This window comes from Ascochyta rabiei, chromosome 11, assembly GCF_004011695.2.
Source record: "Ascochyta rabiei chromosome 11, complete sequence".
Classification (NCBI taxonomy): Eukaryota; Fungi; Ascomycota; class Dothideomycetes; order Pleosporales; family Didymellaceae; genus Ascochyta; species Ascochyta rabiei.
In genome coordinates this window covers 21,050-48,283 of record NC_082415.1, presented here as the reverse complement: position 1 = coordinate 48,283, position 27,234 = coordinate 21,050, and the positions used below count along the sequence as shown (strand labels likewise).

General features: G+C 34.5%; 3 protein-coding genes across 3 annotated transcripts, besides 55 other annotated features; all 3 read left to right on the top strand.

Annotated features, from left to right (window-relative positions):
• Nucleotides 1–916: part of a mobile genetic element that runs on past the window's edge.
• Nucleotides 888–925: a tandem repeat.
• Nucleotides 924–1,070: a mobile genetic element.
• Nucleotide 1,071: 1 nt separating this feature from the next.
• Nucleotides 1,072–1,456: a mobile genetic element.
• Nucleotides 1,457–1,906: 450 nt separating this feature from the next.
• Nucleotides 1,907–2,260, top strand: EKO05_0006724 (uncharacterized protein; the record flags this gene model as incomplete). Its single annotated transcript, XM_038940642.2, has 1 exon — nt 1,907–2,260. The coding sequence occupies one exon, from the start codon at nt 1,907–1,909 to the stop codon at nt 2,258–2,260; it is 354 nt and encodes a 117-aa protein (XP_038797262.2).
• A 1,050-nt stretch (nt 2,261–3,310) lies between these two features.
• EKO05_0006723 (uncharacterized protein) lies at nt 3,311–3,721 on the top strand (the record flags this gene model as incomplete). The annotated part of the gene is made up of 1 exon (XM_038946196.1): nt 3,311–3,721. The coding sequence occupies one exon, from the start codon at nt 3,311–3,313 to the stop codon at nt 3,719–3,721; it is 411 nt and encodes a 136-aa protein (XP_038797261.1).
• Nucleotides 3,722–3,764: 43 nt separating this feature from the next.
• Nucleotides 3,765–4,010: a mobile genetic element.
• Nucleotides 3,999–4,070: a mobile genetic element.
• Nucleotides 4,007–5,873: a mobile genetic element.
• Nucleotides 4,798–4,910: a mobile genetic element.
• Nucleotides 5,874–6,819: a mobile genetic element.
• Nucleotides 6,015–6,075: a tandem repeat.
• Nucleotides 6,815–6,819: a direct repeat.
• Nucleotides 6,816–14,113: a mobile genetic element.
• Nucleotides 6,820–7,019: a long terminal repeat.
• Nucleotides 6,820–14,110: a mobile genetic element.
• Nucleotides 8,439–8,474: a tandem repeat.
• Nucleotides 11,615–11,850: a mobile genetic element.
• Nucleotides 11,615–11,865: a mobile genetic element.
• Nucleotides 11,615–11,871: a mobile genetic element.
• Nucleotides 13,911–14,110: a long terminal repeat.
• Nucleotides 14,111–14,115: a direct repeat.
• Nucleotides 14,111–14,869: a mobile genetic element.
• Nucleotides 14,870–15,531: 662 nt separating this feature from the next.
• Nucleotides 15,532–15,578: a tandem repeat.
• A 725-nt stretch (nt 15,579–16,303) lies between these two features.
• Nucleotides 16,304–16,337: a tandem repeat.
• Nucleotides 16,338–16,964: 627 nt separating this feature from the next.
• Nucleotides 16,965–17,029: a tandem repeat.
• A 324-nt stretch (nt 17,030–17,353) lies between these two features.
• Nucleotides 17,354–17,365: an inverted repeat.
• Nucleotides 17,354–17,455: a mobile genetic element.
• Nucleotides 17,444–17,455: an inverted repeat.
• A 68-nt stretch (nt 17,456–17,523) lies between these two features.
• Nucleotides 17,524–17,544: a tandem repeat.
• Nucleotides 17,545–17,615: a tandem repeat.
• Nucleotides 17,616–17,641: a tandem repeat.
• A 645-nt stretch (nt 17,642–18,286) lies between these two features.
• Nucleotides 18,287–18,319: a tandem repeat.
• Nucleotides 18,320–20,168: 1,849 nt separating this feature from the next.
• Nucleotides 20,169–20,201: a tandem repeat.
• A 457-nt stretch (nt 20,202–20,658) lies between these two features.
• Nucleotides 20,659–20,693: a tandem repeat.
• A 54-nt stretch (nt 20,694–20,747) lies between these two features.
• Nucleotides 20,748–20,786: a tandem repeat.
• A 1,052-nt stretch (nt 20,787–21,838) lies between these two features.
• Nucleotides 21,839–21,905: a tandem repeat.
• A 212-nt stretch (nt 21,906–22,117) lies between these two features.
• Nucleotides 22,118–22,155: a tandem repeat.
• Nucleotides 22,156–22,503: 348 nt separating this feature from the next.
• Nucleotides 22,504–24,156, top strand: EKO05_0006722 (uncharacterized protein; the record flags this gene model as incomplete). Its single annotated transcript, XM_059636863.1, has 1 exon — nt 22,504–24,156. One exon carries the CDS (start codon nt 22,504–22,506, stop codon nt 24,154–24,156), a length of 1,653 nt encoding a protein of 550 aa, XP_059492846.1.
• A 117-nt stretch (nt 24,157–24,273) lies between these two features.
• Nucleotides 24,274–24,312: a tandem repeat.
• A 271-nt stretch (nt 24,313–24,583) lies between these two features.
• Nucleotides 24,584–24,795: a dispersed repeat.
• A 199-nt stretch (nt 24,796–24,994) lies between these two features.
• Nucleotides 24,995–25,023: a tandem repeat.
• Nucleotides 25,024–25,064: 41 nt separating this feature from the next.
• Nucleotides 25,065–25,117: a tandem repeat.
• Nucleotides 25,118–25,636: 519 nt separating this feature from the next.
• Nucleotides 25,637–25,711: a tandem repeat.
• A 144-nt stretch (nt 25,712–25,855) lies between these two features.
• Nucleotides 25,856–25,864: an inverted repeat.
• Nucleotides 25,856–26,315: a mobile genetic element.
• Nucleotides 25,899–25,936: a tandem repeat.
• Nucleotides 26,041–26,097: a tandem repeat.
• Nucleotides 26,058–26,066: an inverted repeat.
• Nucleotides 26,058–26,327: a mobile genetic element.
• Nucleotides 26,105–26,114: an inverted repeat.
• Nucleotides 26,105–26,406: a mobile genetic element.
• Nucleotides 26,283–26,355: a tandem repeat.
• Nucleotides 26,307–26,315: an inverted repeat.
• Nucleotides 26,319–26,327: an inverted repeat.
• Nucleotides 26,397–26,406: an inverted repeat.
• A 429-nt stretch (nt 26,407–26,835) lies between these two features.
• Nucleotides 26,836–26,879: a tandem repeat.
• A 166-nt stretch (nt 26,880–27,045) lies between these two features.
• Nucleotides 27,046–27,234: part of a mobile genetic element that runs on past the window's edge.

Sequence of the window (27,234 nt, the reverse complement as noted above, 5' to 3'; positions counted from 1 at the left end):
ATTGCAGCTATTATAGCTACTACAGGACTAGACGTCTAAGTCTTTGCAGATAGCTAGTTAGCTATCCTAAGATTTAAAACTCCTACAAACAAGCCTAGACAGGCCTAGCAAATATGCTGCATAAAGGCAGCTAAAGCTATTAAAGATAAAGGAGCCACAACCAGCCTTAAATAGGCCTCTAGCCACCAGGACCTTGCAGGAAACAAGAAAGCAGACTCTCTATTAAAATAAGCAATAAAAAAGAGGCCTACCCTTACCTTTATAAGCATTGCTATAACTAGAATTTAAGTTAAAGCTATTATATAAGACAAATAGGATTATAAACTAGTTACCTATACAGCTAAAGCAATCCTAAGGAAAACAGACACCTATACAGCAAAATACTAGCTAGGACTAATAAAAAGAATAAAACTACCTAAAAACACTATAAGAGAGGTAGCAAGTGCCTACCACTAATTAAAATTAGGACATAGATATAACAAAGCATACCTGCATAATATATAGAAGGTAGATAATAATAGATATATCTGCAGCTACGCATAAATAACACAACACCTTCTACTTAGCTGTAAAGAATACAGACACAAAAGGAAAATAAAACAGGACAGCCTATAAGGACAACAACTTTTAATACAACTACTACTACACATAACCTAGAGAATTCTAGCTACTCTAGCTTTAATTTTAGACACTAAAATAGGCACCTGTAAGTGGTACCTACAACAAACAACAGACACCTAAAACCTGCTGTTAACTCCCTAGAGCATAGGTTCTCACTACAGGACTTTAAACACACATTTACTATCCCCTTTTACAAACACGCTTCTTAAATTACTAGAGTAGCTTAACTGCTCTTGTCTTATATAGTCTTAGACTTACACAGGACGTTAATCTTATTAATTAATTAATTAATCAATTAGCTAATACATAGGAAAGCTTATATTGTCTCTACCCCTTCTAGTACTTTATATAATAATAGGATGGTTACCTAGTCACTATTATTGTATTTACGTCTAAGTTTACAGAAAAAGTTCCTTACAGTCTTTTGTCTCCTATAACTATTTACGCAAAGTGTAGTAAGCCTGCTACAGCGTCCTTAGGTTCTCTAAGAGGTACCTTGTACTGAAGTTAATCTTTTATTCTTCTATGAGGAAATTAACTAGAGATCTAAGGAAATATCCCTTACAATCTCTCTTCTAACAGTTATACTTAGCGTAGTTATGCTTTATATATTTCTATAGGGGTTTAGGTTTTAGAAAGATTACAGATAGGGAAGCTTATAGCTTCTCTACCCCTTCTAGTACCTTTTAGAAGGATATGATAGTTACCTAGTCTCCTTTGTTATACTTACTTCTAAGCTTATAGACAAAGGAAAGTTCCTTATAGTCTTTTATCCCCTATAACTATTTATAAAAAATTCTAACTTCTGTTATTATTTACCTACTTCTAGGTTATTATGAATACCCTTTGCGTCAACGTTAATTAGACAGAATTAACGCTCTGTGTATATGAAATATGGCCTAGTACCAACCTTTCAACTACCTTGTTCGATATATCCCGCGTCTGGCCTATAGATGCATTTGGTGGCGAAGGCCAAGGCTTCGACGAGGTGTTCGGATGGCGCAACCAGAAGCAAGCACCTGGTCTCGCAAATGAAACAAGACCAAGTAAGAATAGCAGTCTAAAATTCCTGATCACCAAGCTCACATTTCCTGCAAGTCTTCATGAAGTACCCTCTGCTAGGGAATACCGTAAGCCCAGATACCGCTCCCTAGTATGCTGAATACTGACTTTCTAGATTAGGAACTTGAAGTTCAGCGGAGGATCCATGACATATCTGCTTAGAAAAAGTACACCGCACAACGACGGAAGAGGATTAGACGACTACTTCATGTGCTCCCTCAAAATGGGCGTTACAGAAGAGTGCAGTATTCGCTACGCCTCTGCAAGTGGCCACACCCTTGAAACTTTATGCGGCCCGGAATACCGATACACCGGCGTTAATTCAACTGGCATTGACTGCGTTCTCCCTGACGGCGGCTACATACCATTCTGGATCCTCAATGCCATGACCTTCTTTGCGTGGATTATCGACAGCAGTTCATCCTGGCCATATATGCTCTCTCAATTCCATCTTTCAGCTCCGCACCTCGACACTAAGGTGCCGTCGCTTGCAGAAGGCCTGCTCTTGGTCGGAACATGCGGCGCACTGGATCTTATTAAAGACATGCCGTTCGATCCGCGCACGGTACCGTTATAACTTTTGCAAGTAGCATCTTATTGAGCTAAGCAGACCTAGAGATTGATTAGATATAAGAGAAATATGACACAGCAATACTTCAGCGCGACGGCGCGTGTTACGCGGTACATGTCTGGCAGCCACGTGCCGTACCAACAGGAACTGTGATCACCAATCATTTAAATTCAGACCAGCTTGTTAACTTGCTCTAGGCGTTCCTTGTTATAGTTGCACTGACTTTCGTTATTAACATTAACATCCTTATTTACTACGCCTTTCTGCTGCGCATGCGCCTCGTTGTGGACATTTGCAACCCGCTGCTCACGTTCATGCTGGGGTACAGCTTGCCGCGCAGCGACCTCTTGGTGGGTTCAGCCCTTAGAGGGTTTGATCGCACAGACAACGCGAGGATGTTTGTTGTGAAGGACTGGGGTTGAGAGGTTGCTGTTGTGGAGAAGGACGCGGCGAGTGGGATTGGAATGGGGAAAGAAAAAGATTTTTTTTGCGGCGTCAGTTGCGGATTTGAAGGAAAGATATCGGCGAAGGGAAGTTAGGTACTTGACAATGGCTCAGCGCAAGCGTCGCGCTTCACCTAAGCAATCTTTCCAACCTAATTGAAGCACCTTTCACTTGTGGCGATGGCGTCTTGAAAGGCGAATGCCGAGTCAGTTAGCGCATCGGATCTGGGGTCCCGCAGCTTAGGTTTCCCTCACAATCGTTATCACGAACGCTCTATGTTATCATTAATTTCATCAAAGTCTAAACTTCCCCCATGTGGAAATAGTTTCACGGTTATTAAGGTCTGAAACGCACTGTGGCCTGCGCAAGCGTTGAATTTCAGTTATTTAACGTTGTCTGCGCCCTAAGCTGCTCCGCTGTTAGTTATCATCCAGCGGGTCTCAGCCTCGTCCTCAAAAGGGCCGTCTTCCTCCCCTAGTCTCAACCTTTTGGCCCATTATCCGCGCCTATCCGACACATATCTACAAACATTTATATCTTACGCGCTATCCATTCTATCATCCTCGCTTTTACACATATACCAATTCCTTACGTACCCAAACAACCCCCACTATGGCCTCTCTCCTGCACTCCCAGTCCCCCTACCTTTGGCACGCCTCCGGTATCATGTCGCTCTTCCCGCTCAGTCTCGGCTTCATCGGCGTCATCAATCCTGCGTCTGGCTTCGCGCTTTTTGGCTTTGGCAAGCCAACCTCGCCTGAAGCGCGGAAACTCGGTACCAACTTGCTGCTCTTTTGGGTTTCGCGAGACCTGTATATGGCGGCATCATGCATGGCTGCGTATGCGGGTGGGAGTCGAATTACGATGGGGTACATCTACCTAGCGGGAGCGGGCGTTGCGGTGTGCGATGGCATCATGAGTCAAAAACAGATTGGGAAGGATTCGTGGAAGCATACGATGTGGGTTCCGGTGGTGCTAACAATGGCGGGAGGGTTGTTGGGTTGGTGGGATCAGTGGCTGTGATGTGCAAATCATAAGTTATAGATGTAGAGATGCGAGTATGGTGTTGATTGATTGATTGGTAAGTTTAACGTCCTGTGTAAGTCTAAGACTATATAAGACGAGAGCAGTTAAGCTACTCTAGTAATTTAAGGAGTGTGTTTGTAAAAGGAGATAGTAAATGTGTATTTAGAGTCCTGTAGTAAGAGCCTATACTCTAGGGAGTTAACAGCTAATTTTAGGTGTCTGTTGTTTATTGTAGGTACCACTTGCAGGTGCCTATTCTAGTGTCTAAAATAAAAGCTAGAGTAACGTATTCAACGGGTAAGTCGGCCACACAGGCGAGTCGGCCACTCTGCCAAGACCACACCAACATTCTACCCTATTATGGCTTGCATTGGCCCACATTGGCATTGTTTATAGTAGTACAGTATATAATATTATTTAGTAACACCTTCTTTAGGCTTTTTATACGTGCGCAAGTTATACCCTACGTTGTAGCACTTTTTATAGTATCTTTAGGTTGCCTTGCCTCCTTTAACACATACTTGCTTCCTTGCCTTCTTACTATTACTATGCACCCTAAACTTAGTTAGAGTAGTTAATTAAAGGCCTTCCTTAGCTGTTAGGACTCCCTCCTGCTGCAACTGCTTTCTTTTATGCGATTTACGTCGCATAGCAGCCTTATTTACTGCTTAAAGCCTAGTAATCTCCCTTTAAGCTAACACTAGCTTATGTGCTACTATAGCTGCGCCTTTAGCAAGCTTTTTAAAGGCCTTAACTATTAAAGTTAGTGAGCTGCTTGCATGCCTTTAAATCCTCTCTTAAACCAGCGTTAATTACGACCCTAATTGCAGGGTAGTGCTTGGGGTTTAGGACTGCTAGGGCTTATCTTCTACAGTAGGTAGCGGTAGGGTACGTAGGCAGACATTAAGACCTATTATAACCTGTTCTGGGTTAAAGGGGACTATTCTAGCGCCTTAAAAGCCTCCTTAGATATTGCTAGAAGTAAATGTCTCCTTATAGGCGTCTATAAAGCATATTAGGAACTTAGTTTTAGTAATATAAGTAATATAGTTGTATATATAATTCTTAGCCTAGCGCCTATATACCTTCTTTAGAGGGGCAAAACAACCTATATCTAGTAGTTGTAAGAGGTAAGATAAGTGTAGAGGCATACACAGTGTAATAATCTTTGCTTCCTTACAGTATTGTTAGAAGTTAAGGGAGTTGTGGCTCTTGTAGCTATTAATAAGGAGCAGCTAGTACACTCCTTAGGTGCGCGTCTTTGTATAGGCATTAAAGTGCTTTAGCTAGTCTAGACCAAGCTTGTTAGTAGTCTATCCGTTCTTAGAGAGTCTAATAACCTAGTTGTAGGGCAGGTTGTCCTCTTTGTACCAGGCAGAGAGGTAGTTACAGCCTTTAAAGATAATAAAGGGTAGAATAGCCTACTCTGTGCCATTAATGCCCTGTATAACTATTGTCTACTCTTAATTACCCTACTGCACTGCCTTTAGCTGTCCTTAACGCTCTAAACCTATAACAACTACTCCTGTAGATATCTAGCCTATTATAAAGCCTGTCTTATTAAAGTTATATATGTTATTATCCTAGATGCTATACTTAGCTTTAACATTTACTATAAGCCTAAACTAGCCTTGTATAATCTCTAGATCCTTATAAAGGGCTCTCTTGTAGTTGTACTTACGATAAAACTTTACTTTAAGGTTAGGGCAGTGCTTAATAAATGTATTAGGCTAGTTTATGCTAACATAGCCTATATTACGCTTAGCACGCAAAGAATTAGCTATATTAGCGACAGCAGCTAGCTAAGGGGCAAATCCTTGTGCATCTAGCTTAAGAATGTACTCAGCAATTACATCCTCCTTAGTCTAATCTTTATTCTGTTGACTTAGCGTACAATTAGCTTGTGTAGGTTGTTCTGTGTATTAATTATGTAGTATACTGCAAGGCGTGTTATATATAGCTGCAGCGCGTTATATAGTAAGGTTCACGTCTTGTTTAAGTGCCTAGAGCGCAAGCTGTATTGCAGCCTCTTTTAAGGGCGTAGGTTTATATTGTTGTTAAGTTATCGCGTTATAAGGTAGAATGTTGGTGTAGTCTTAGCAGAGTGGCTGACTCGCCTGTGTGGCCGACTCACCCGTTAAATACGTTAGCTAGAATTCCCTAGGTTGTGTGTAGTAGTAGTTGTATTAAAAGTTATTGTCCTTATAGGCTGTCCTACATTATTTTCCTTACTTGTCTGTATTCTTTATAGCTAAGTAGAAGGTGTTATGTTATTTGTGTATATCTGCAGATATATCTATTATTATCTATCTTCTATATATTATGTAGGTATGCTTTATTATATCTATATCCTAGTTTTAGTTAGTAGTAGGCACTTACTACCTCTCTTTTAGTGTTTTTAGGTAGTTTTATCCTGTTTATTAGTCCTAGCTAGTATTTTACTGCGTAGGTGCCTGTTTTCCTTAGGATTACTTTAGCTGTGTAGGTAACTAGTTTGTAACCCTATTTATCTATTGTAATAGCTTTAACTTAAATTCTAGTTATAGCTTTGCTTGTAACGTTAGAGGTAGGCCTCTTTTTTGTTGCTTCTTTTGCTAGAGAGTCTGCTTTCTTATTTCCTGCAATGTCCTAGTGGCCAGGGGTCCATTTAAGGCTGATTGTGGCTCCTTTATCTTTAATAGTTTTTACTACCTTAATGCAGCGTATTTGCTAAGCCTGTCTAGGCTTGTTTAAGGGAGTTTTTAGTCTTAGGATAGCTACCTAGTTATCTGCAAAGACCTAGACGTCCTGTCCTGTTGTAGCTATAGTAGCTGCAATTTTAAAGCCTCTTATTATGCCTTCTAGTTCTCTGTTGTACATAATTTAGCCTTTGCTAATATTATAGTTTATAGTGTAGATTTCCTTAGGCTCCTGTTTGTAGTCTAGGACTGTAATTCCTACTCCTATACCTAGGCCTCCCTCTATAGAAGAAGCGTCTATATAGATAGCTAGTATATTACTTCCTACTTTTTATAGCATCTATGTTTTATATACTTTTACTTCTTCTTCTTTTAGTAGTCTTAAGATTTCAATTTATAATGCTATAGCCTTGTTCTTGTAAAGAGTGTACAAAGCGATCACGAGGAAGGATAGGGTTAAAGAGGATAGCAGGTGTATTAAGGTACGTAGTGTGTAGTAACGAGACTAATCGCTAGAGTATTAGCGATAACCTTAGACACCTTTATATAGTCTAGGCTGGCTAGCCCTATAGTAGTTTACCAAGACTAGCAGAGGTACCCCTAGGCCTAGCGCCTAATAATGCCTCCCTTCTCTGGATTATTTGGCTTAAATAATAGTATAATTAGCAATACAATATTATTTTAGCCTAGCTTTAGACGTGTTTACTCTATCTGTCCTGTTATAGCCAATTCTAACTAGTTTTAGGCATTTTAGACACCTTGTAAGGCTAGATATAGCTTAATACTAATTCTGCCTTTACCTAGTAAAAGTTAAACAGAAATCCTCTCTAAACTCTTACTTTACCTCTAGGGTCTAGGCAGCCGCCTGCGCAGGCTAAAGCTCTAACTAGGTAGCTAGCAGCATATAAGCTATCTATACCCCTAGTTTTATTAGTTACTACTATATCCTACTTTATTTTAGTAAGTACTAACCTATTCTGTCTAGCACTTTTATAAGGATAGCTGAGGGATTTTCTAGGTCTTTCTAGTACGTTCTAATACGTTTTAGCAGATAGCACCGCATAAGACGCCTTAGTAACCTTTCTAGACTGTTCCTAACTGCTACTGCCCACTACTAACTGTTACTAACTGTTACTAACTACTATTTACTATAGCCGTTATGTTAATGCCTGCTTACTACAAGATTAACATTGCTAAGAACAGTAGGACTACTAAGCAGTGCTGCATGCTCTGCCTCTACTACATTGCTAATAGTAATGTGCATAGGGACTGTTATTTCTCTGCTAACCTAGCTTTGTAGGGTAGCCTACGTTATAGGGACGCCTAGGCCTACTACTACAGAGAGTGTTATAATAGCAACAAGAATTGCCTATTAGTACGTGTTTTGTCTCCTTTTAGCTTGTTTTAGCATCTTTTAACACGTTTAGGGCCCTAATAAGTACACTAACAGCTATTTAAGGCTTTCTAACAACGTAGCGCGCCTTTACTCTAGTTATTGCCTAGTTACTACTACTTATGCTGCTATTGTTAATGCAGCTAGCGTTAAGACTACCCCTGTAGCATCTTCTACTACTGCGCCTATGTCTATTAACAAGAAGACTACAATAGGCAAGTCTATTGTTAACTAGGCTAGCTTGTTGCTAGGTATAATTTAAGAGTACGTTCTAACACGTTTTAGCTTATTATAGCATAATCTAACCTTTATAGGAACTATTTACTATAGGAAGAGCTACTTACACTATATAATAGCAATACTTATGCACGTAAGTTAAACTTGTCTAGCATCTACATTAAGAAGCAAGATTAATCTAAGGCTAGCGCTGTTAAGGCTAAGATAAAGCGAAAGAAGTTGTTAGAGGAGAGCAGTAGTAGGTCCGATCTAGACGCGCCTATTACCCCCTACAAGAAGGTATTATAGCACGTTTTAACCTGTTTTAACAATATCTAACTTTCAGTTAGGGTACCAGATTGCAGGCACTAGAAAGACCCTTAGTTAGCTCTAGGAGGAACAAGAGGAGCAGGAGGCTGCTAAGCAGGCCGCCGCCAACGCTGCCGCCGCTGCTGCTGCTGCTAAGAAGCCTTGTAGTAGTTGCAAGGCTGCTACTTATGCCTATAGTAGAGGTTATAGTTAATAGATGTTCCTTATAATAGAAGGTTTAGATTAATAATACCTAAGTTTGTAGTTAGTAGACAGTTTTAGGCTAATATAGCAATTAGGTGCATTACACTCTTAGATAGTCTAAATAATACTAGGAAGGTGTTCTTCTATACTAATTCTCCTATATTTACTTACAATTATAACTGTATAACGTAGCGTGTAACTTTCTTTATCTCCTTATATTAGAAATAGCTATAATAGGCTAAAAGATGTCTGCTTTAGCTAGTCTGTATTTCTTAGGGTAAGGTAGGGTTATGTTTTCCCTTAGCGTAATATATTAAACACTTATTAATTAAAAAACCCCTATAGGGGAAAATAATAATTAAGTAAAGGTATTTAGCCTTTTTAGTCTCCCCCTTTTTTAGACTTTAACCTTAACGTCTTATTACGCAGTCTAAGCAGTTACTTTATAGTTTTCAAGTATTATTTTAGTACCTCTTTAGAAAGATTTGTGCTAATTTCCTAGGAATTTTCTAAGTTAGGGAATCTGTCCTACTTAATAAGGTATTCCTACTGTCTGTTGTCTAGTTACCTTCTGTTAAAGACTTTCTCTACATCCTACACCTTCTCTTCTCCTTTAACTATAGGTTCTTGTATTTATTCCTGTATAATTAGGAGTTAACTTCTTAGTGTATATAGGTCTAGTAGTAACACATAGAATACTAGATAGATCCCTTTTATTCCTGGCAGGTCTACTCTATATGTACTGGGGCCAAACTAGGCTATAATAGTCCTAGGTCCTAGGTATTTCTAGTCTAGCTTCTTTTTTAGGTGTACTGTCCTAATGTTCTTACTAGAGACTAGTACTTTGTTGCCTACTTTAAAGGGTGCTAGTAGTCGTTTCTTATCTAAGTGTTTCTTTTAATACTTGTTTAACTTCTCTATATTTGCTTTGCAGGTAGCCTGTAAGGTAATAACTCTAGCAGCTAATTCCTTTATAAGGGGAGATTCTCTACCTTTTAATGCTAAAGTAGGCTAATCTGTGCTCCTTAGATCTATACTATAACAGGCTTAGAAAGGTGTTATGTTTGTAGATACGTAAATGCTATTGTTATACGCAAATTCTGTAATTAAAATCTATAGGGCCTAATTGTCTTATTCTAGAGTATAGTAGCAACGTAAGTACTGTTTAAGAGTCTAATTTTGCCTTTCTGTTTAGCCATCTGTCTAGGGATAATAGGCTAACGTTAAGACTTGTCTTAAGTTCAAATAGTAGTTAAAGGTTTCCCACGTCTTTAAGTTTATTAGCAGCCCCTAATCTAAGATAATTTGTGCTAGCGCGCTGTATAAGCAGATAATTTCTCCAATCTAGGTATGCGCTAGATTATTCCTATCCTAATTAGCTCTAGCTGGTATATAGTGTGACATTTTAGTTAATTTACACACTACTACTAGTATAGAGTTATACACCAGCCTAGCCACCTTACTAGAGGGTAATTCTGTAATAAAATCTATTGTTACGTCCTCCTATAGTTAGCTTAGCACTAGTAAAGGTTGTAATAACCTATACAGTTTGTGTTAGGTAGTAGTTAATCTCCTACATACTAAGCAGTTGTAGCAGTAGTTAGATACATCCTTATTAATGCCCTTCTAAGTGTATCTGCGCTGAATCTTCTCTAAGGTCCTTTGTGCTCTAAAGTGTCGTAACATTAGGTTATTGTAACGTTCTTTAATAACTCGCACTTTATCTTTTAGCCTCATAAGTAAGATACGCCTCTCCTTAGCTATATTATATTTTTCTAGGTTATTTTGTCCTATTTTAATGTTGCTTAACTCTTTTTTAGTGCTAGAGAGTTTGTCTGTGTTGTCTGAGTCCGTTGTTAGCTCTATCTAACTGTTCTCTCTTAATTCTTCTCTTTTAAGATCTCTTATGTCCTTTCTTCTTTTTACAGACAAACAAAGGGTTATAGCTGCTACTAGGGGAATATTAGAGTTCTTCCTAGTTAGGATCTCCTAAAGTAGTTGTATAAAAGCCTTATTGTACTTTTATAAGGGGTCTTACGCCTCTCTTATATAATTAGGACGCTGTAAGGGTCTATCTACAGGGTTTATAGACCCTAGGTAATAAGTAATTATAAAGTTAAACTTAGATAACACTAAGTATACCCTTACTTACTAATAGCTAAGAACCTTTGTCTCTATAAATTATTTTGGGTTTTAGTAATCTATTAAGATCTTAAAGAAGGTACTGTCTAAGTATCTTCGCTAATACTGTAGGCTCTAGACAATTGCAAGAAGTTCCTAGTTGTAAGTATTGTAGTTGTACTCTGCTTAGATTAACTTCCTTAAATAGAAGTCTACAGGCCTCTATTAGGCTGGCTTCCCCTCTCTAGGGACTAGTTAACTAAGGATTCCTAAGATAGCGCCTCTAGAGGCATCTACTTCTATCCTCGTCTGTCTCCTAGGTACAAAAAAAACTAAGATAGGTACGTTAATAAATAAATCCTTTATATTCTAGAAAGCTTATAGGGATTCTATGCTTAGCTTAAGAGGCTAACTCTCCTCCTTCCTTATTGCTTAACCAGATTTGGCCAAATTTAGCCCTTTCTAGGTTAATTAGGTTAATAGTACGGCTACTTTAGAAAACCCTATAATAAATCTCTAATAGTAGTTTATAAAGCTTATAAATACTTAGATATTGCAAACTATACGCGGAATTAGCTATTCTTAGATTATTTTAACCCTGTCTAGGTTAATGCTTACCCCTTTAGGAAAGACTATGTACCTAAGGTACTCTATGCGTTAACAGTGCTATTTGCACTTATCTAAGCGCACATAGAGGTTCGCTTTGCAAAGCCTCTCTAAGACCTCCTTAACGTGTCTAACGTGGTCTTCCTCTGTCTTAGAGTATACTTATATGTTGTCTAGATATACAATATAAGTTATATTAACTAATCCTATTAGTGCCTTATTTATATAGGCCTAAAATTAGGCAGGAGTATTTGTAAGTCTAAACAGGATTACTATATACTTAAAATGTCTATACCTAGTTTAAAAAGCAGTCTTCTACTTATCCCCTTCCTTAATTTAGATATAGTAATATGCCTAACATACATCTAGTTTAGTATAGAACTTAGCTTGCGCTAGTTGTTCTAGTAACTCTGTAATTAGTAGTAATAGGTAGTAGTTTTTAACTATTATCTTGCTTAGACCTCTATAGTTTACACACAGTTGTAGGTTACTGTCTTTCTTCTTTAAAAAGAGAATAGACGCCCTAGCTAGTAACCTTAAGTGTTGTATCCAGCCACGTTGTAGATATTCTGCTAGATACTTCCTAAGTATCTCTAATTCTGTTACAGATAGCCTGTATAATAGTTAGTAGGGGGGAGTAGCTTCTTCTATAATATTAATTGCTAGGTTATACTCTCTATACTCTAGTAGGACCTAAGTATTATCCTCTAATCCTAAGTATACATATTTACAATACACTTCTAGAATTAGACCCTTTTTAGCAGATATTAGGTTATATGTACCTACTAAGTTCACTATATATATATAAACGTCTACTAAGGAACTTCTTATAGTGCGTTAAAACTCTTTAGCATCTTCTAACGCTATTTTCTCTAGTTTAGGAGAGTCCTTATACTTCTTCCCTTAGAAGAGCATACGCCAGCTTAAATAGCTTAGCTTAGGGTTTATCTAGTTTATCTAGGGTAATCTAAGGTATATCTTATACCTTTGTAGGTCTATAACTACAAAAGGTATCTGTTAGACCTTCTGTCTTCTACAGGAGTTAACAATAGATACTTCTGCTGTAGTTACTCTATAGATAGGAAATTCTGCTCTGCCTACACCTTTAGCTACTATTTTATTTAATAGTGTAACCTCTAGATCCTGCTTCTTTGCTAGAAGAACTAAAATTAAGTTTAGTTGTAACCCTCTATCTATTAAGGCTTCTACGTTCTCTGCGTTGCCTATAGATGCTTTAACTGTAAGCAGGCGTGTGTGTTCTAGGTACACTACCTTATAAAGAGAGATATTCTCCTTCTTCTTCTTAGATAATTTAATATAGGCTACAAGAGAGGAGATTAGCTCTTAGGTCCCTTGTCTTTTCCTAACTTATCTAGAGTAGGGTCTTTCTAATTTAACTTTAGCTTTAGGCAGTTAGGGCAGTTGTAACTAGTTTCTCTGCACTTAAGGCATGCGTTTTAGGTCTTATGTAGCCTGTCTTAGCCCTTTTTACCCTTTACTAGCTCCTTAGAGAACTTCTTAGACTTAAACAACTTTTTTAGAGTTTTTATATTCCCCTCTAACCTAGAGTTACTAAATTAGCACTTCTGTAGTCCTTTGTTAGTTGTCTTGCCCTTAGCTAGAGTCTTCTTAGGTAGCTGTTAGCTATACTAGCCCAGCCTCTAGTTAATAATATTAGCTTGTTCCTCTACCTTTAGGATTGTGTCCCATTAATTGTAGGGGATAAGGAATAAGTCCTTTTCTATACTAGGGAGCAGTACAGTAATATATTCTAGGACTTAAAGCTCTAGCGTATATAAGTTGCCTAGTTCCTCCTATAGTAGACGTATAAAGTCTAACAGGTCTATAAGGGACTAAGATTTCTGCTGCTTATATTGCTTTAAGGATTTATACGCTGCTTACTTATGTTTAGCTAGTGTTCCTAGAGTATCTAGTATAATTCTTTTTAGCTCTTGCTACGTTAGTTCCTAGGTTAGCTAATTACAGTAGTTAGTTGTGCAGTAGGCCTGCTACAACGTCTTTAGGTTCTCTAAGAGGTACCTTATACTAAAGTTAATCTTTTATTCCTCTATAAGGAAATTAACTAGAGATTAGAGGAAGTATCCCTTATTATCTCTCTTTTAATAGTTATATTTAGCGCAGTTACGCTTTGTATACTTCTATAGAGGTTTAGGTTATAGAAGGTTTATAGATAGGGAAGATTGTAGTTTCTCTACCCCTTCTAGTACTTTTTAGAAGGATAGGATTATTACTAGATCTCCTTTATTGTATATACGTCTAAGTTTATAAAAAGAAGAAAGTTCCTTACAGTCTTTTGTCTCTTACAACTATTTGCGTAAGTTTTCTAACTCCTGTTATTAATTACCTACTTCTGGGCTATTCTGGCCTTCTCTGGCTAAAGCTGCCCTATAGATGCAAATTCTGGGGTAAGGTGTACTGCCTAGAGGACCTACAGATCCTTTTAAGGTACTATAGACACTTAGTGTCTGTTAAGGTATCTCCTTATCTGCAGAGGGAGGTGTTACCTTACACTCTACTAGCTCTCCTACAGGTAGGTTGTCTTAGTCCCTCTCTAAAGATAGTAAGCCTAGATAATTTAGGTTAAGACTTATAGTAGCTTAGGTCTATCTTTAATTATAATATAAGAGTAATTAGAATATAAAGAGTGTATAAAGCAATTATAAGGGAGGATAGAGTTAAAGAGGATAGTAGGTGTATTAAGGTACGTAGTGTGTAGTAATAAGACTAATTGCTAGAGTATTAGTAATAACCTTGGACACCTTTATATAGTCTGGGCTGGCTAGCCCTATGGTAGCTTGCTAAGACTGGCAGAGGTACCCCCGGGCCCAGCGCCTAACAGTTCTAGGGGCAGAAGTAGAAGTCTTTTAGTTTCTCTTCTCTTATACTAGGCATAGCCTTTTCTATAGACTATATAATTTGCATAAGCTGTGTAGGAGGTCCTATTCTTAGCTTAGTATAGTTAACCTCTCTTTACTCTGCGCTAGAGTCTAGGTCTGTATTTTGTAGGGTAGATTTTAGCTGTGTTGTAGCAGTGTAGATAGGGTAGTTCTTTAGAAGCTTCCTAGCTCTAAAGGTGTACTTTCTTATTACAGTGTTTAGCCTTATAGTAGGAGGGGCTAGTGCTTCCTCTACCTCTTAGGGGATTATAGGTAAGGTTTAGAAGGTGCCTAAGATTTTCCTAAGTGCTAGGTTCTGTAGTCCTTGTAGTTGTTTTGCTATTCTAGCTTGTTACTTCTAGAAGACCTAGCATCTATAGTCTGCTATGCTAGTAACACAGGCTAGGTATATTTATTAGAGGGCAGTAGGTGTAAGGCCTCTATTACTGTTTGCTAGTCTGCACATTCTGTAGAAGGCGTTTCTTACTTAGCTAAGCCTTGTAGCAGCATGCTCCTTAAAGGAGAGCCTGTTGTTAAAGTAGATTCCTAGCTATTTAACAGTCTTTTTTAGAGTTATTATAGACTTGTCCAGCAGGGTAAGGGTGTAGGTTTCTGCTTTTTAGGTTGTAGTAAAGTAGATAAGTTCAGTTTTTAGCGCATTAATCTAAATTGCACAGCTAGATCCTTTTGCAAATAGGCTAGCTATATCTCTTTCTAACAGCTTATCCAGGAGGATAACTAGCGGTTTGGAATAACTAGCGGTTTTTTTTTCTCTTCTTCTTTTTCTCTTCTTTTCTAGCTGTTTTGGCCTATGCTAGGCTAGTAGAAATCGTTAGTATAGATAGCAATAGCTAGTAGATGTTTCTAGAGAGAATAAGTAGCGTTTTCTCTCTTAGGTAATTACTAGAGGGAATGACTAGCGGTTCGGAATTACTAGCGTTTTCTCTCTCAAGTAATTACTAGAGGGAATAACTAGCGGTTTGGAATAACTAGCGGTTTTTTTTTCCTTCTTCTTTTTCTCTTCTTTTCTAGCTGTTTTAGCCTATGCTAGGCTAGTAGAAATCGTTAGTATAGATAGCAATTGCTAGTAGATGTTTCTAGAGAGAATAAATAGCGTTTTATCTCTTAGGTAATAACTAGAGGGAATAACTAGCGGTTTAGAATAACTAGCGTTTTTCCTCCACTATCTTATTTCTAGCTATTATAGCTAATCCTAGGCTAGTAGAAGTAGTAATACTAGATAGTAATTGCTTATAGAGTTTAGTAGAGAGACTGTCTATCTTTTTTTCTCCTAGGTAATAACTAGAGGGAATAACTAGCAGTTTAGAATGACTAGTGTTTTCTTATATACTATCTCTTTTCTAGCTACTCTTACCTACTCTATACTAGTAGAAATAGTAGTAATAGATAGTTACTACTAGTAGATAGTATTTAAGAGAAGAACTAGTGTTTTTTCTCTTTAATCATTACTAGAGACAATAACCAGTAGTTTAGAGTGACTAGTAGCTTTTAATTTATTTCTTTTATAGCTATTCTAGCCTCTTCTAGGCTAGTAGAGAGAGTTAATCTAGTTAGAAAGTACTAGTAGAAATTACTATAAAGAATCTCTAGTATATTCTAAGAAAGAAATAACTAGAGAGAAATAAATATTTTTTCTTATACTTAGTAGCTATAAGAATAACTAGAGTTTACTAATTATAGCTAATAGTAGGTAGTACTTTTAAGATATAGTAATAACTAAAGATAACTATCTTTCTTTTCTAACTAGCATATAAGTAGAGTCCGTTATAATAGATTAAGGCTAGGTATATATGAAAAACAAACTCTTCTAAGACTATTCTTTTAGAACTATAACTAGTAACTTTCTATCTATATAGGAACTAAAGAGAATAACTAAGAAAAATTCTATAAGAGAAATAGCTTTAACTAGTCTTTCTTTTATTCTATTTCTATTTATATAACAATACTGTAGCTAGAGATTTTTTATTTTTTTTTCTACTTTAGTCTTTTTAAAAGTAGATTTAATTCTAGAACTAATCTTAATCTTAAAGAGCTTTTACTTTAAATAGAGCTATGGTATTTAATAGTCTATAAAAAGGTCTTCTTCTTCTTCTATACTAGTAGAGCTAGTAGAGCTAGTAGAACTAGTAGCACTTTCTTCTTTCTCTTCTTCTTCTTCTTTCTCTCTTAAATTCTCTAGGTACTCTAGTGTTTCTCTACTAAAGAAGGAAGGGCTAGACTTATTAGCTACTATAGTTACTATTTCTGTATAGAGACATACCTATTATCTAGCTCTAGAATAGTATAGAGTCTATTACTAACGTACTCTTCTAAGAATTCTTTACTAGTAACTAGAGTAACTTTGTCTTCTACTCTAGTATTATAGTAGGTAATATAGTATTCTTCTTTCTTAAAAGAGTTTACTATAATAATAAAGAACCTAGTATAGCCTAGTTCTAAGCCTAGCGTCTACTATTAGCATAGATACTTCTACTATAAGATTATGCTACTATACCTTTCTTATATATATAGTTTACTAAGCTAGGTAGCTTTCTATAGCTAACTAGATAGCCTAGAAAGCCTACTACCTTATTACTAGCTTTGTCTCTTATATTATAAACATTCTTGCCTAGTAGATAGGTAGAAGTTAAAGCTAAAGAGCTAAGATTTTCTTTAAGAAAGCTTCTAGCTATAGTAGTACTATAGTTAAGATTCTTATAGCTTTTCTTAATGCTAGACATCTAGAAAAGATAGAAGTTAGCTTCTAGAAGATAGTAGTATATAGAATGCTTACCTTAGTATTTTGCTTAGTACCTTAGTATAAGTAGTTATTACTGTAGAGAGTAGATCGTAGAGTAGTAGTATAGAATAGTAAGAGAGTTTCTCTACCTTTATACTATCTTCTTTTCTATTACGTCTTAGCTAGTAGTTCTCTATTTACTATACTATAATTAAGAATTAACATATTCTTCTTTACTTAATTCTAAATTACTAGTATAATAATTAAGAATTAACAAATTCTTCTTTACTTAATTCTGAATTACTAGTATAATAATTAAGAATTAACAAATTCTGCTTTACTTAATCCTTAATTATTGTACTAGTAATTAAGAATTAACAAATTATTTATTTCTTAATTTCTAATTACTAGTAGAAGAATTAGAAATTAACAAATTTCTCTTTAATTAATTCTTAATTATTCTACTAGTAATGAAGAATTAATGAATTCTTCTTTTATAAATTTCTAATTACTAGTAGAATAATTAAGAATTAACTAATTTCTCTTTAATAAAATCTTAATTACTAGTAGCAAAATTTAGAATAAAGGTAATTCTCTAGCGATAAAACGCTAATTAGACTTACTAATAGCTAGAGCTAGCTATCTATATAAACACGTCTTTCTTCTCTCTACTATCTTTCTCTACTCTACTCTCTACTTTACTCTCTACTATACTATTCTATCTATAAACCTCTATCTTCTCTATCTATTACTTAACGCTATAAGAGTAAGTATTATCTATTTCTACCCTTAGCTATATCTTCTACTAGAAGCCTACTAATATACCTATGGAAATACTATAAAAAAGCTCTATATAACTAGCTAAGTATACTACTATGTCTACCTCTAACTACACTTCTACTATAGAGCTAGGCTATAACCTATCTTAGTTTAAAGATCTAGAGCTTCTATTCTGCTTTAATAGTAGCTGCCTTAGTAGTATTAATAGTTATAAAAGTACTACTATAGTAGATATTATAAAGAAGCACTTTTTTAAGCATAAGATTACGCTAAGAGATAAATTGATTATAAAGTTTCTAGAAGAGATTAAAGACTATAAAATAGCTACTATTAGTAAGTCTACTACTATAGAGAACTATAAGTATTATTTTAAAGAGTTACCTCTTATAGAAGAAGGCTATCTATGCCTAGCTAAAGAGTGTAATAGAATATTTAGTAATAGAAAAGTACTCTATCTACACCTAGAGGAACATAGAAAGAATAAGGAAATACCTTTTAGTAGTAGTAAAAGAAGATTTTATAAAGAGAATATTAAAATACAAAGCTTATTTAAGAAGATAGATCTTATAAACTACTTTATTATAAAAGACAATAGTAGTACTACTAGTGTTATAGAGCCTACTTCTACTACTACTATAAGTAACTCTACTAGCCTTATTAATAGCTATAAAGAAGAGCTAGAAGCGTTTACTAACAATGCTAATCTAAGCTTTACTTTGTTAGAGAATAAAGAGATACCTTCTACTATTAGTAAAACTAAGTTCTATCTCTTTCTTAACAATAAGAGTCTTAATAGCTTACTTAAGCTAGTTACTATTCCTATAAAGAAGAGTACTACTATAGAAGAGAGAGTAGAATACAATCTACTTAGGCTAGTAGAAGAGACTCTATACTCTATAGAACCTCTAGTAGAGAAGCTAAATAGAAGGCTTAGGCAGCAGCTACAAACAGAGGTACTAGCTACTAATAAAGAGAAGAACCTAAAAGACTTTAGTCTACTCTCTAGTAAAGATGTTAAAAGAAAGTACTATAAGTATTTTAGTCTATTTATAGTCTATCTATATAGAGTTATTAGAGAAAGAGCTAGAGATAAGTCTACTACTAGTAAGCAACGTATTCTACCCTCTCTAGTAGAAGAGCTAGTAGCTACTATAGTAGAGAATATAAAAGACTTTCTAGAAGCTAGTAAAGAAAACCTAGAAGATAGTATACTAGATACTCTATTTACTACCCTAGTTGCTAGAAGCAAAGAGTATTTAATAGCTATAGTAGACGCTCTGCTAGAGCCGCCTCTAGCACAAGACAACCTAGAAGAATACCCTAGCTTTAATAGTGCTATTATTACTTTTCTAGCTATTAAAAGTATAGATCTAAATACTAGAGTTACTAAGGCAGCTATTAGCATAGAGCAAGATTGCTCTTATCTAATCTATTCTCTTAGGCTATTCTCTATAGCTATAGTTAATAGTAGATATAACAAGTTACACACTAGTAGTAATTCTACTAGCTTAGAGGAGATCTTTCTAGACTACTATAGTAGAAACCTAACGTTTAACTCTAGTAATAGCTTTAAAGAATTAACCTCTTTAAGAGCTTATACTAGAGCTATAGCTACTAACACGCTAACTAAGCCTAGAATAAGAGATATTAGTAGTAATCTATTTATAGTAGATAATAGTCTAGAAGTAGATATTAAGAAGCTTAAGAAGTTCTTTATCTACATAGAAGATACCTTAGAAGAGTTTCTATTCTCTAGAATTCTCTATCTAAATCCTAGTAATTTAGATCTAGACTTTAACAAGCTAGAAGATAGTATAGCAAATACTAGCCCTAACTATAGCTCTTTAGAAGATACTACTAATAATAGAGACTATAACCTAAAAGACTATAGCTTCTACCTAATTGAAAGACTAGAAGATACTAGCTCTATCTTCTCTAAGTTCTTTATTAATAGCATTACTAGTACTAGTATAGATTTTAATATCTATAATATAAGAAAATATCTAAAAGATAGGCAAGAGTTTATTAAGCTACTAGGTCTAGCTTTCTATCTACTAGCAGCTTGCCCTATTAGAGGCACAGAGGTAGAGTTACTAAAGTATACTAATAGCCTAGAGCTAGGCTCTAGAAACCTATATATAGATAGCATTACTAAGCTAATAAAAGTAGAGACTAGCTATAGCAAGTCTAATAGTATTACTAATAGAGATAATAACATAGTTAGGTTCTTTAGCCCTAAGTTTAGCTACCTACTAAAAGTATATATAACTTTAGGCATACCTTTCTATAACTACCTAAACTTTAAGGTGTTTAATATAAAGAAAGCTAGTCCTTATTTACTAGAAGTTAATAATAAGCTTATTACTAGTAAAGATATCTCTAATCTACTTAGTATTAAAAGCCTAGAGTTTCTAGGTATAAAGCTCTCTATCTCTACTTATAGACAAGCTATAAAGTATATTATTATTAATAGATTAAATATAGATCTAGAAGGTATACTAGAAGAAGAGGAGGAAGAGAATAATATAGAAGATATACTGTTTAATCACTCTACTAAAGTAGCACTAGGTAACTATGCTAGAGATAGTAATATCCTAGCTAGTAAAACTAGTAGCCTAGAGCAAAGGTCTATAGATTTTACTACTAGAATCTTTAACTTTCTAGAGCTTAGTAGTAGAACTATAGATAAGAAGCTAGTAGTCTTTAACGCTATAGCTACTAGGCTGGAAGACTCTATTCTACCTAGCGTAAAGCCTATTAGAAGAGAAGAAGCTTAGAGTATAGAAGAGTTAATAGAAGATATAAACATTATAAGCTCTAGTAAAGCACCTTCTTCTAGTAGTAATAGAGAAGAGGAGGTAAGCTATAGTAGTATAGACTTTAATAACCATACTACTTTAAAAGATAACTTTAACTATAGTACTAGTACACAGGATATATTAGATAAAGTATATAATAATACTTCTAGTAAAGATACTATAAGAAGAGAAAGTAGTAGTAGTAGCTCTAGTAGTAGCTCTAGTAGAGAGAAGAGCAGACCTCCTACTACTATAAGTAAGAGAAAGAAGTTTATAATTAATAGCTCTAGTTCTAGCTCTAGCTCTAGCTCTAGTTCTAGAAAAGAAGAGGCTCTTACTACTAGTAGCCCTAAAGTAGTTATACTAAAAAAGCCTATTAATAAGAAGCATTATACTAGAGTAGATACGCTACCTAGTAAAGAAGAAGATATAATAGATATCTCTAGTAATAGTACTACTAGTAGCTTAGCAGATAACGCTAGCTTAGAAGAAGATAATAGTACTAGAGTTTATAGGATAAGAAATAGAAGAAGTTTATATAAGATTAATAAAAGCACTAAAGAAGGTACTTCTAGTCTATATCCTATCTTTACTACTAGACTAGAGGCTACTTCTACTAGTAAGAATAATAGTAGAAGGAATAGTAGAAGCAATAGCTTAGACTCTAGTAATAGCTTTACTAGTGCTAATTATATACCTAGTACTTCTATAGCTACTACTAGTGCTAGTAAGAAAAAGAGTGTAGAAGAAGAGAATAAGTATAGTACTATTCTAAACCTAGTAGAAAACTATAAGAGTAAAAGCCTAGCTTCTAGTAGAAGTAAAGAAGTAAAAAAGCCTCTAGTCTATACTACTAGCACTAGTAAAAGTAGTAAGGATAATAGAATAAGGGAAAGAATACCTACTAGTACTTTTAGAAGTAGTAGTAGCTCTAGCGCTAGTGCTTCTACTACTAAAGAGAATAGATCTATAGAAGATAATCTTAGTAGTAATAGTAACTTAGCTATAGAAGAAGATGCTATTCTAGAAGAAGACTCTAGTAGTAACTATAGTCTAGATATAGAAGATAGTCTTCTTCTAGAAGAACTTAATAGAGATAAAGAGAATCTAGTTACCTCTACTATAGAAGAGAATAGTAGCAGTAGCACTAGTAAAGAAAAAGAAGATGCTAACTCTAGTAAAAGTAAAGAGGTACTACTAGAAGATAAACTATATCTAGCTAGGCCTTCTTTTAGAACTAGCTCTAGTATTCTTAGTAGTAATATTGACTATATAAAAGATCTTACTACTAATAGAGAAAGAGAAGCGCTATTAAATAGAAACACTACTATAAGTCTTAGTAGTAGTATTCTACCTAGCTTAGACTTTAATAAAGAAGAAGAAGAAGAAGAAGAAGAAGAAGAAGAAGAAGAAGAAGAAGAAGAAGAAGAAGAAGAAGATATCTTTTCTAAAAGCTCTTCTGCTAGAGAAATACCTTCTAGTAGCTATAGTAAGAAAATAGAAGCTATTATAAATAGAGATATAGAAAAAGAAAAGACTAGTCTAACTAGCACTTTACCTATTCTACCTAGTAGTCCTAGTAAAAGAAAGTCTAGTATAGACTTAACTAGCCCTATAAGCGCTAAGCTTAAAAAGCTAAACTATTTAGAAGGTATTATTACTAAAACTAGTAGTAGTAATAGTATAAGTCTAGAAGAGAGAGAAAAGATTATTAGAGAGAATATTAAACTTAGAAGCTTAACTAACTTAGCTATAAGTAGTAGAAGAAAGACTCTACTAGAGAGCTTAAAAGAGCTATATAAAAGTATAAATATAGAAATAGAAGACTTTAAAAGCCCTAGGCAAGAAGAAGCTATTAAAGAGATAATAGATTCTACTCCTTTCTTAACCTATATATCTAAAACAGGAGGAGGAAAATCCAATCTCTTCTTTCTACCTAGCTACTTATATTCTAATAGAAAGTATATAGTAGTAGTACCTAGAATAAGCTTACTAAAAGACCTTTATAATAGATCTAGAAGCTTAAAGCTTAATAGTATGCTAATAGATGCTAGTAATCTAGATACGCTAGATACTAAAGAGATAAAAGCAAATCTACTGTTTATATCTATAGATTTATTACTAGAGGTTAGCTTTTTAAGCTACTTGTATAGTCTTAAGATAGATAGAGTATCTACTACTATCTTCTTAGAAGAAGCACACTTACTGCTACTAGAAGAAAGCTTTAGGCCTAGGCTAGAAAGTATTAATAAGATTCTTAATCTAGAGTTTAATCTAGTATTTATAAGCGCTACGCTACCTAGTAGCTTACTTAATCTATTAGAGTTAAAGTTTAGTATCTATAAGCCCTATACTATAAAAGAGTCTACTACTAGAGATAATATAAGCTACATACCTATAGAAAGTAATAAGCCTACAGAGATAGCTAGAAGTATTCTAATAGGAGAAGTAAAGTCTTTAAAAAGTAAAGAGAAGATAATTCTCTATACTAGAACTAAAGAAGAAGCTAGAAGGGTAGCTAAGGCGTTTGCTATACCTTACTACTATAGCACTATAGATCTAGAAGAAAAAGTGCTACTAGAGAAAAATCTAAGCTTATTTCTAGATAGTAATAATAGTACTTATACTAGCATAGTAGCTACTAGCGCTTTAATAGTAGGGATAGATTATCCTTTTATTAAGAGTATTCTCTTTATCTATATCTATAATAGCTTTATTAATACTATACAAGGTATAGGTAGAGTAGCTAGATTGTTAAAAGAAGGCAAAGCTTTTCTAATTTATCCTAGTACTATAAAAGATAGATTAGTAGAGACTTCTATTAACGCTAGTAGTATAACTACGTTAGAAGAGTTTAAAGTAATAGATAATAACAAGTTAATAGAGTTTCTACTAGATAGAACTTGTAATAGAAGAATACTAGAAGAATATCTAGAAGATAAGCAAGAGCTAACTTGCTCTCTAGAAGTAGCTAAGTGTAATAGTTGTTTAAAAAGAAGTAAAAGTCTAGAAAAAGCTAAAGAAAGCCTAACTAGCAACTCTATTCTAGTAGAGACCTTAAAAGTTAAAATAATAGAAAAAATAGAAGATTTTACTACTAAATTTTGTATTAACTGCTTCTTTAGATATAAGTATACTAGCTATAGCACACACTCTTTAGAGGATTGCTCTAACTATAAAAGTAGCTTAGAGAATAGAGTAAGATCTATCTTTAAAGTTATAAAAACACCTATCAATAATAGAGGTATTATACCACCTAACTTAGTATGCTACTATTGCTATTTACCTAAGTTTATCTACTACTCTAAGAGTAAAGCTACTTGCTTATATAGAGATATAATAGTTAACTATATAGTATTTCTACAAGAACTAATTAAGAGAGATATCCCTATTTCTAGCTTAGAAACACTATCTAAGCTTAAAGAAGACTATTTAAAAGATACTAGCTATACTACTAAAGAAGACTTTATAATAGTAGAGCTACTAAGTAAGGTAGTAGAAGTAGATACTAAGAAGGTTCTTTTCCTTTATAAGATTCTACTAGAAGTTACACTACTAGACCTAGAAAAAGATATAAAAGAAGTAGAGAGTAAATCTACTACTAGTTCTACTAGCGTAGTATCTAGCAATCTAGCTACTAGTATAGAAGAAACCACTTTAGAAAGCTTAAAATCTATCTTCTATACTTAAAAGCTCTACTTTTCCCTCTACTATAGTAGCTTCTAAATAGTAAAATATATATATGTATTTTATCTTCTCTATTCTCTTTAGAAGGGAATGCTATTCTAGTAGTTAGCTTTATTAATATATACTCTATACTCTACTCTATAATCTATACACTCTACTTCTTTTTAAGCAGAAGAAGAGTAGCTACTAGCTATTAACTTTAGTAAAGTAGGTAGAAAAGCTACTCTATAGCATATCTACCTTACTACTACTAGATCTCTACTCTCTTTATCTTAGTATTTTTCTACTAGTTAATACTACTTTCTTTTTTTACTTTATAGTACTATCTTATAATTCTTTCTATATAGTAAAAAAAGAAGTTACTTATATAGTACTAGAAAAGTAAGAGTAAAAGCTTTCTATTCTACTTATAATAAGAGATGTCTCTTTGCTTTAGAGATAAAACTAGTAAGTATAAGCTAAGTATAGTAAATAAAGAATAGAAAGTAAGTATAAACCAAGTATAGTAAATAAAGAATAGAAAGTAAGTAAAAGCTAACTTAACTAGTAAATAAACTATAAAACGCTTTTCTTCTACTACTTATCTATATAGACTTTCTATACTTAGTATAGTAAGAAGCTTTATCTCTTTATCTCTATAGTCTTTTCTTTTCTTATCTATCTAGTAACAAACTAGCGTAGCTAATCTTACTATATAGTATTTTCTTTTTAAAGCTTACTTTACTACTTTCTAGCTAGTTCTTTCTTTTAGCTAGCTCTTTTACTTATTCTTTATACTAGTTACTCTATTCTTAAGCTAACTAAGAACCTACTTTTCCTTTCTTTTTAGTAAAGCTAGAAGTTTTTTTTTTTTTTTTTTTTTTTTTTCTTATAAAATCTATTACTATAAGTAAGCTTCCCTCTATCTTTTATACTATGCTACTAGTAGTAGTACTTCTAGTATTCTACTAGTAAGAATAGTAGTTAGCTTACTACTTTTAAGCTTAAGTAAAGTCTTTACTTTTATTTATTTATAAGTAAAAAGTAAAGTAGTTCCTATCTATCTCTATCTAGTAGTAAGGAAAGATAAAGTAGCTTTTACTTCTTTATAAAAGTATACTAAGTAAAAATAATGGTTTTATTCTTTATATAGCTATAAGAAAGTAGACTCTATAGAAGTATAGCTAGCTTCTTATAGTAACTATACTAGAAAATAATTCTTACTCTTCTTTATACCTAAAACCCTTCTTTTTTTTAGACTCTACGCAAAAATTAGGCCTAGAAAGCATATAAAACTTTAGCATTTAGAGAAATAAAAGCCCTTTAGTATAGTTTCTACTATTATAGAAGTAATCTATAGCTAGAAGCAAACTTTCCTATTTAGGAAGCTTAACTAACATATCTTATATTCCTTCTGTCTAAGCCTGGAGAAGAGCTAGAGAGAAGATAAAATAAGAATTTAAAAGCTACTCTTTAGTAGTATCATTCTATAAAGTAGCTTTTTCTATGTACTAGTACTTTATACTAGCTAGCTATATACTTTATTCTAGCTAGCTATAAGCTTTACTAAGTACTAGTAGCTTAGAGAGAAGTAAATACTACGTACTTAAAGTAAGTAGAAGTTTAAAGTAGTAGAATAGAAGAGAAGTTAGAACTAAAGAAAAAAGAGAGATACTATAAGCTAGTAGATAAACTCTATCTACTTCTACTAAGTAGGTTTCTATAGCTATAGTAGAAATAAGTAATTTAGTAGATAGTTACTTTACCTAGCTTCTATCTTCTTTCTATCTAGGTTATTTTCTATAAGGTTAACGTAGCATAGTTATAAGCTAGTTTACTAGTACTACTTACTCTATAGTTAACTTATCATTACTATAAATAGAAAAGAACTACTAGCTTTACTTAGCTTAGTAGTAGTGCTACTATAGTAGTAGAGAAAATAGTAAAGTATAGCACTAGAACTAGCTTTTTCTATTTATACTTATAGTAACTTCTACTTTTAGTACAACTACTTTTACTAGTTATAGATTTTCTTAGTATAAAGTAAAGAATACTAAACTTATCTATATTTATTTTCTTTATTTTTATTCTATAAAAGTAGTATTCCTCTTTTTATTAAGTATAGAAAAAGTAAAAGTACTTTTCTTAAGCTACTCTCTATTTATACTACTAGCTATAGCTATTTCTACTACTTTTACTAGAAGGAGCTCTATACTATTACTATAGAAACTAAGAAAAGATATTACTAGCTAGCTATCTATCTAGTATAGATAGCTTTTTTCTAGTAAAAGTAATCTCTTTTCTCTATATTGCATCTACCAAGGTATCTCTTTGCAAAATCAAGAACATTTCTTCGTTCTCCTGGCCGCTAGTGGTTTTCGAATTAGACCCTAATTCATTTGTTTCTGGCCTGTGCGGCCCCCTCGGTTTGTATGGCGGGGCGACCCTAATTCATTTATCGCTTCAACAATAGAATAAGACCCCAGCGCCACGCCGCCGGCTGGATGCGACCCCGCAAGAAGGTGCAACCGAACCCTGCGCACATTTTGCACTTTTTAGAATTGCCGTCCAACCACTGCGTGGATAGAAAAAGGAGATAATATGATGTTGCGGTTGGGAGGTAAGGTTAGGTGATTTGTGGGCCAGCCCTCTTCCCTACCTGCGTAAGCGAGCGCGCGCGCCCCCTACGCGTTAAGACCAGCTATATACCATAACATTATACAATAAGCACTAGCAACTACAATTTAGATACAATAACGTTCTATGCTATATAGCTTTAAACAGCTTAGGCAGCGTTGTCTGGCGCAGAGACGCCGCTGGCGCGCTCTTGAAGCGAACCTGCGACTGCGCAATCTTAACGCGCCTGTCTGCTTCCTCTGCTTCCTCTTCTTCTTCTTCTTCCTCCTCCTCGCTGTCGCCTTTGCTGTCCTTAATCTCCTCCACCTCGTAAGTCGTCTCTGGAGGCTTGACCTCAATGCTCAGCGTCTTCTTCCCCTTGATCTCGCCTCCCGCGATGCCCTCTAGACCCAACCATTCATCGAATTGCTCCGCTGCGAGACAGACATCCAGACGCTCCTTCCTAACCAGCTTAATAAAGACGTT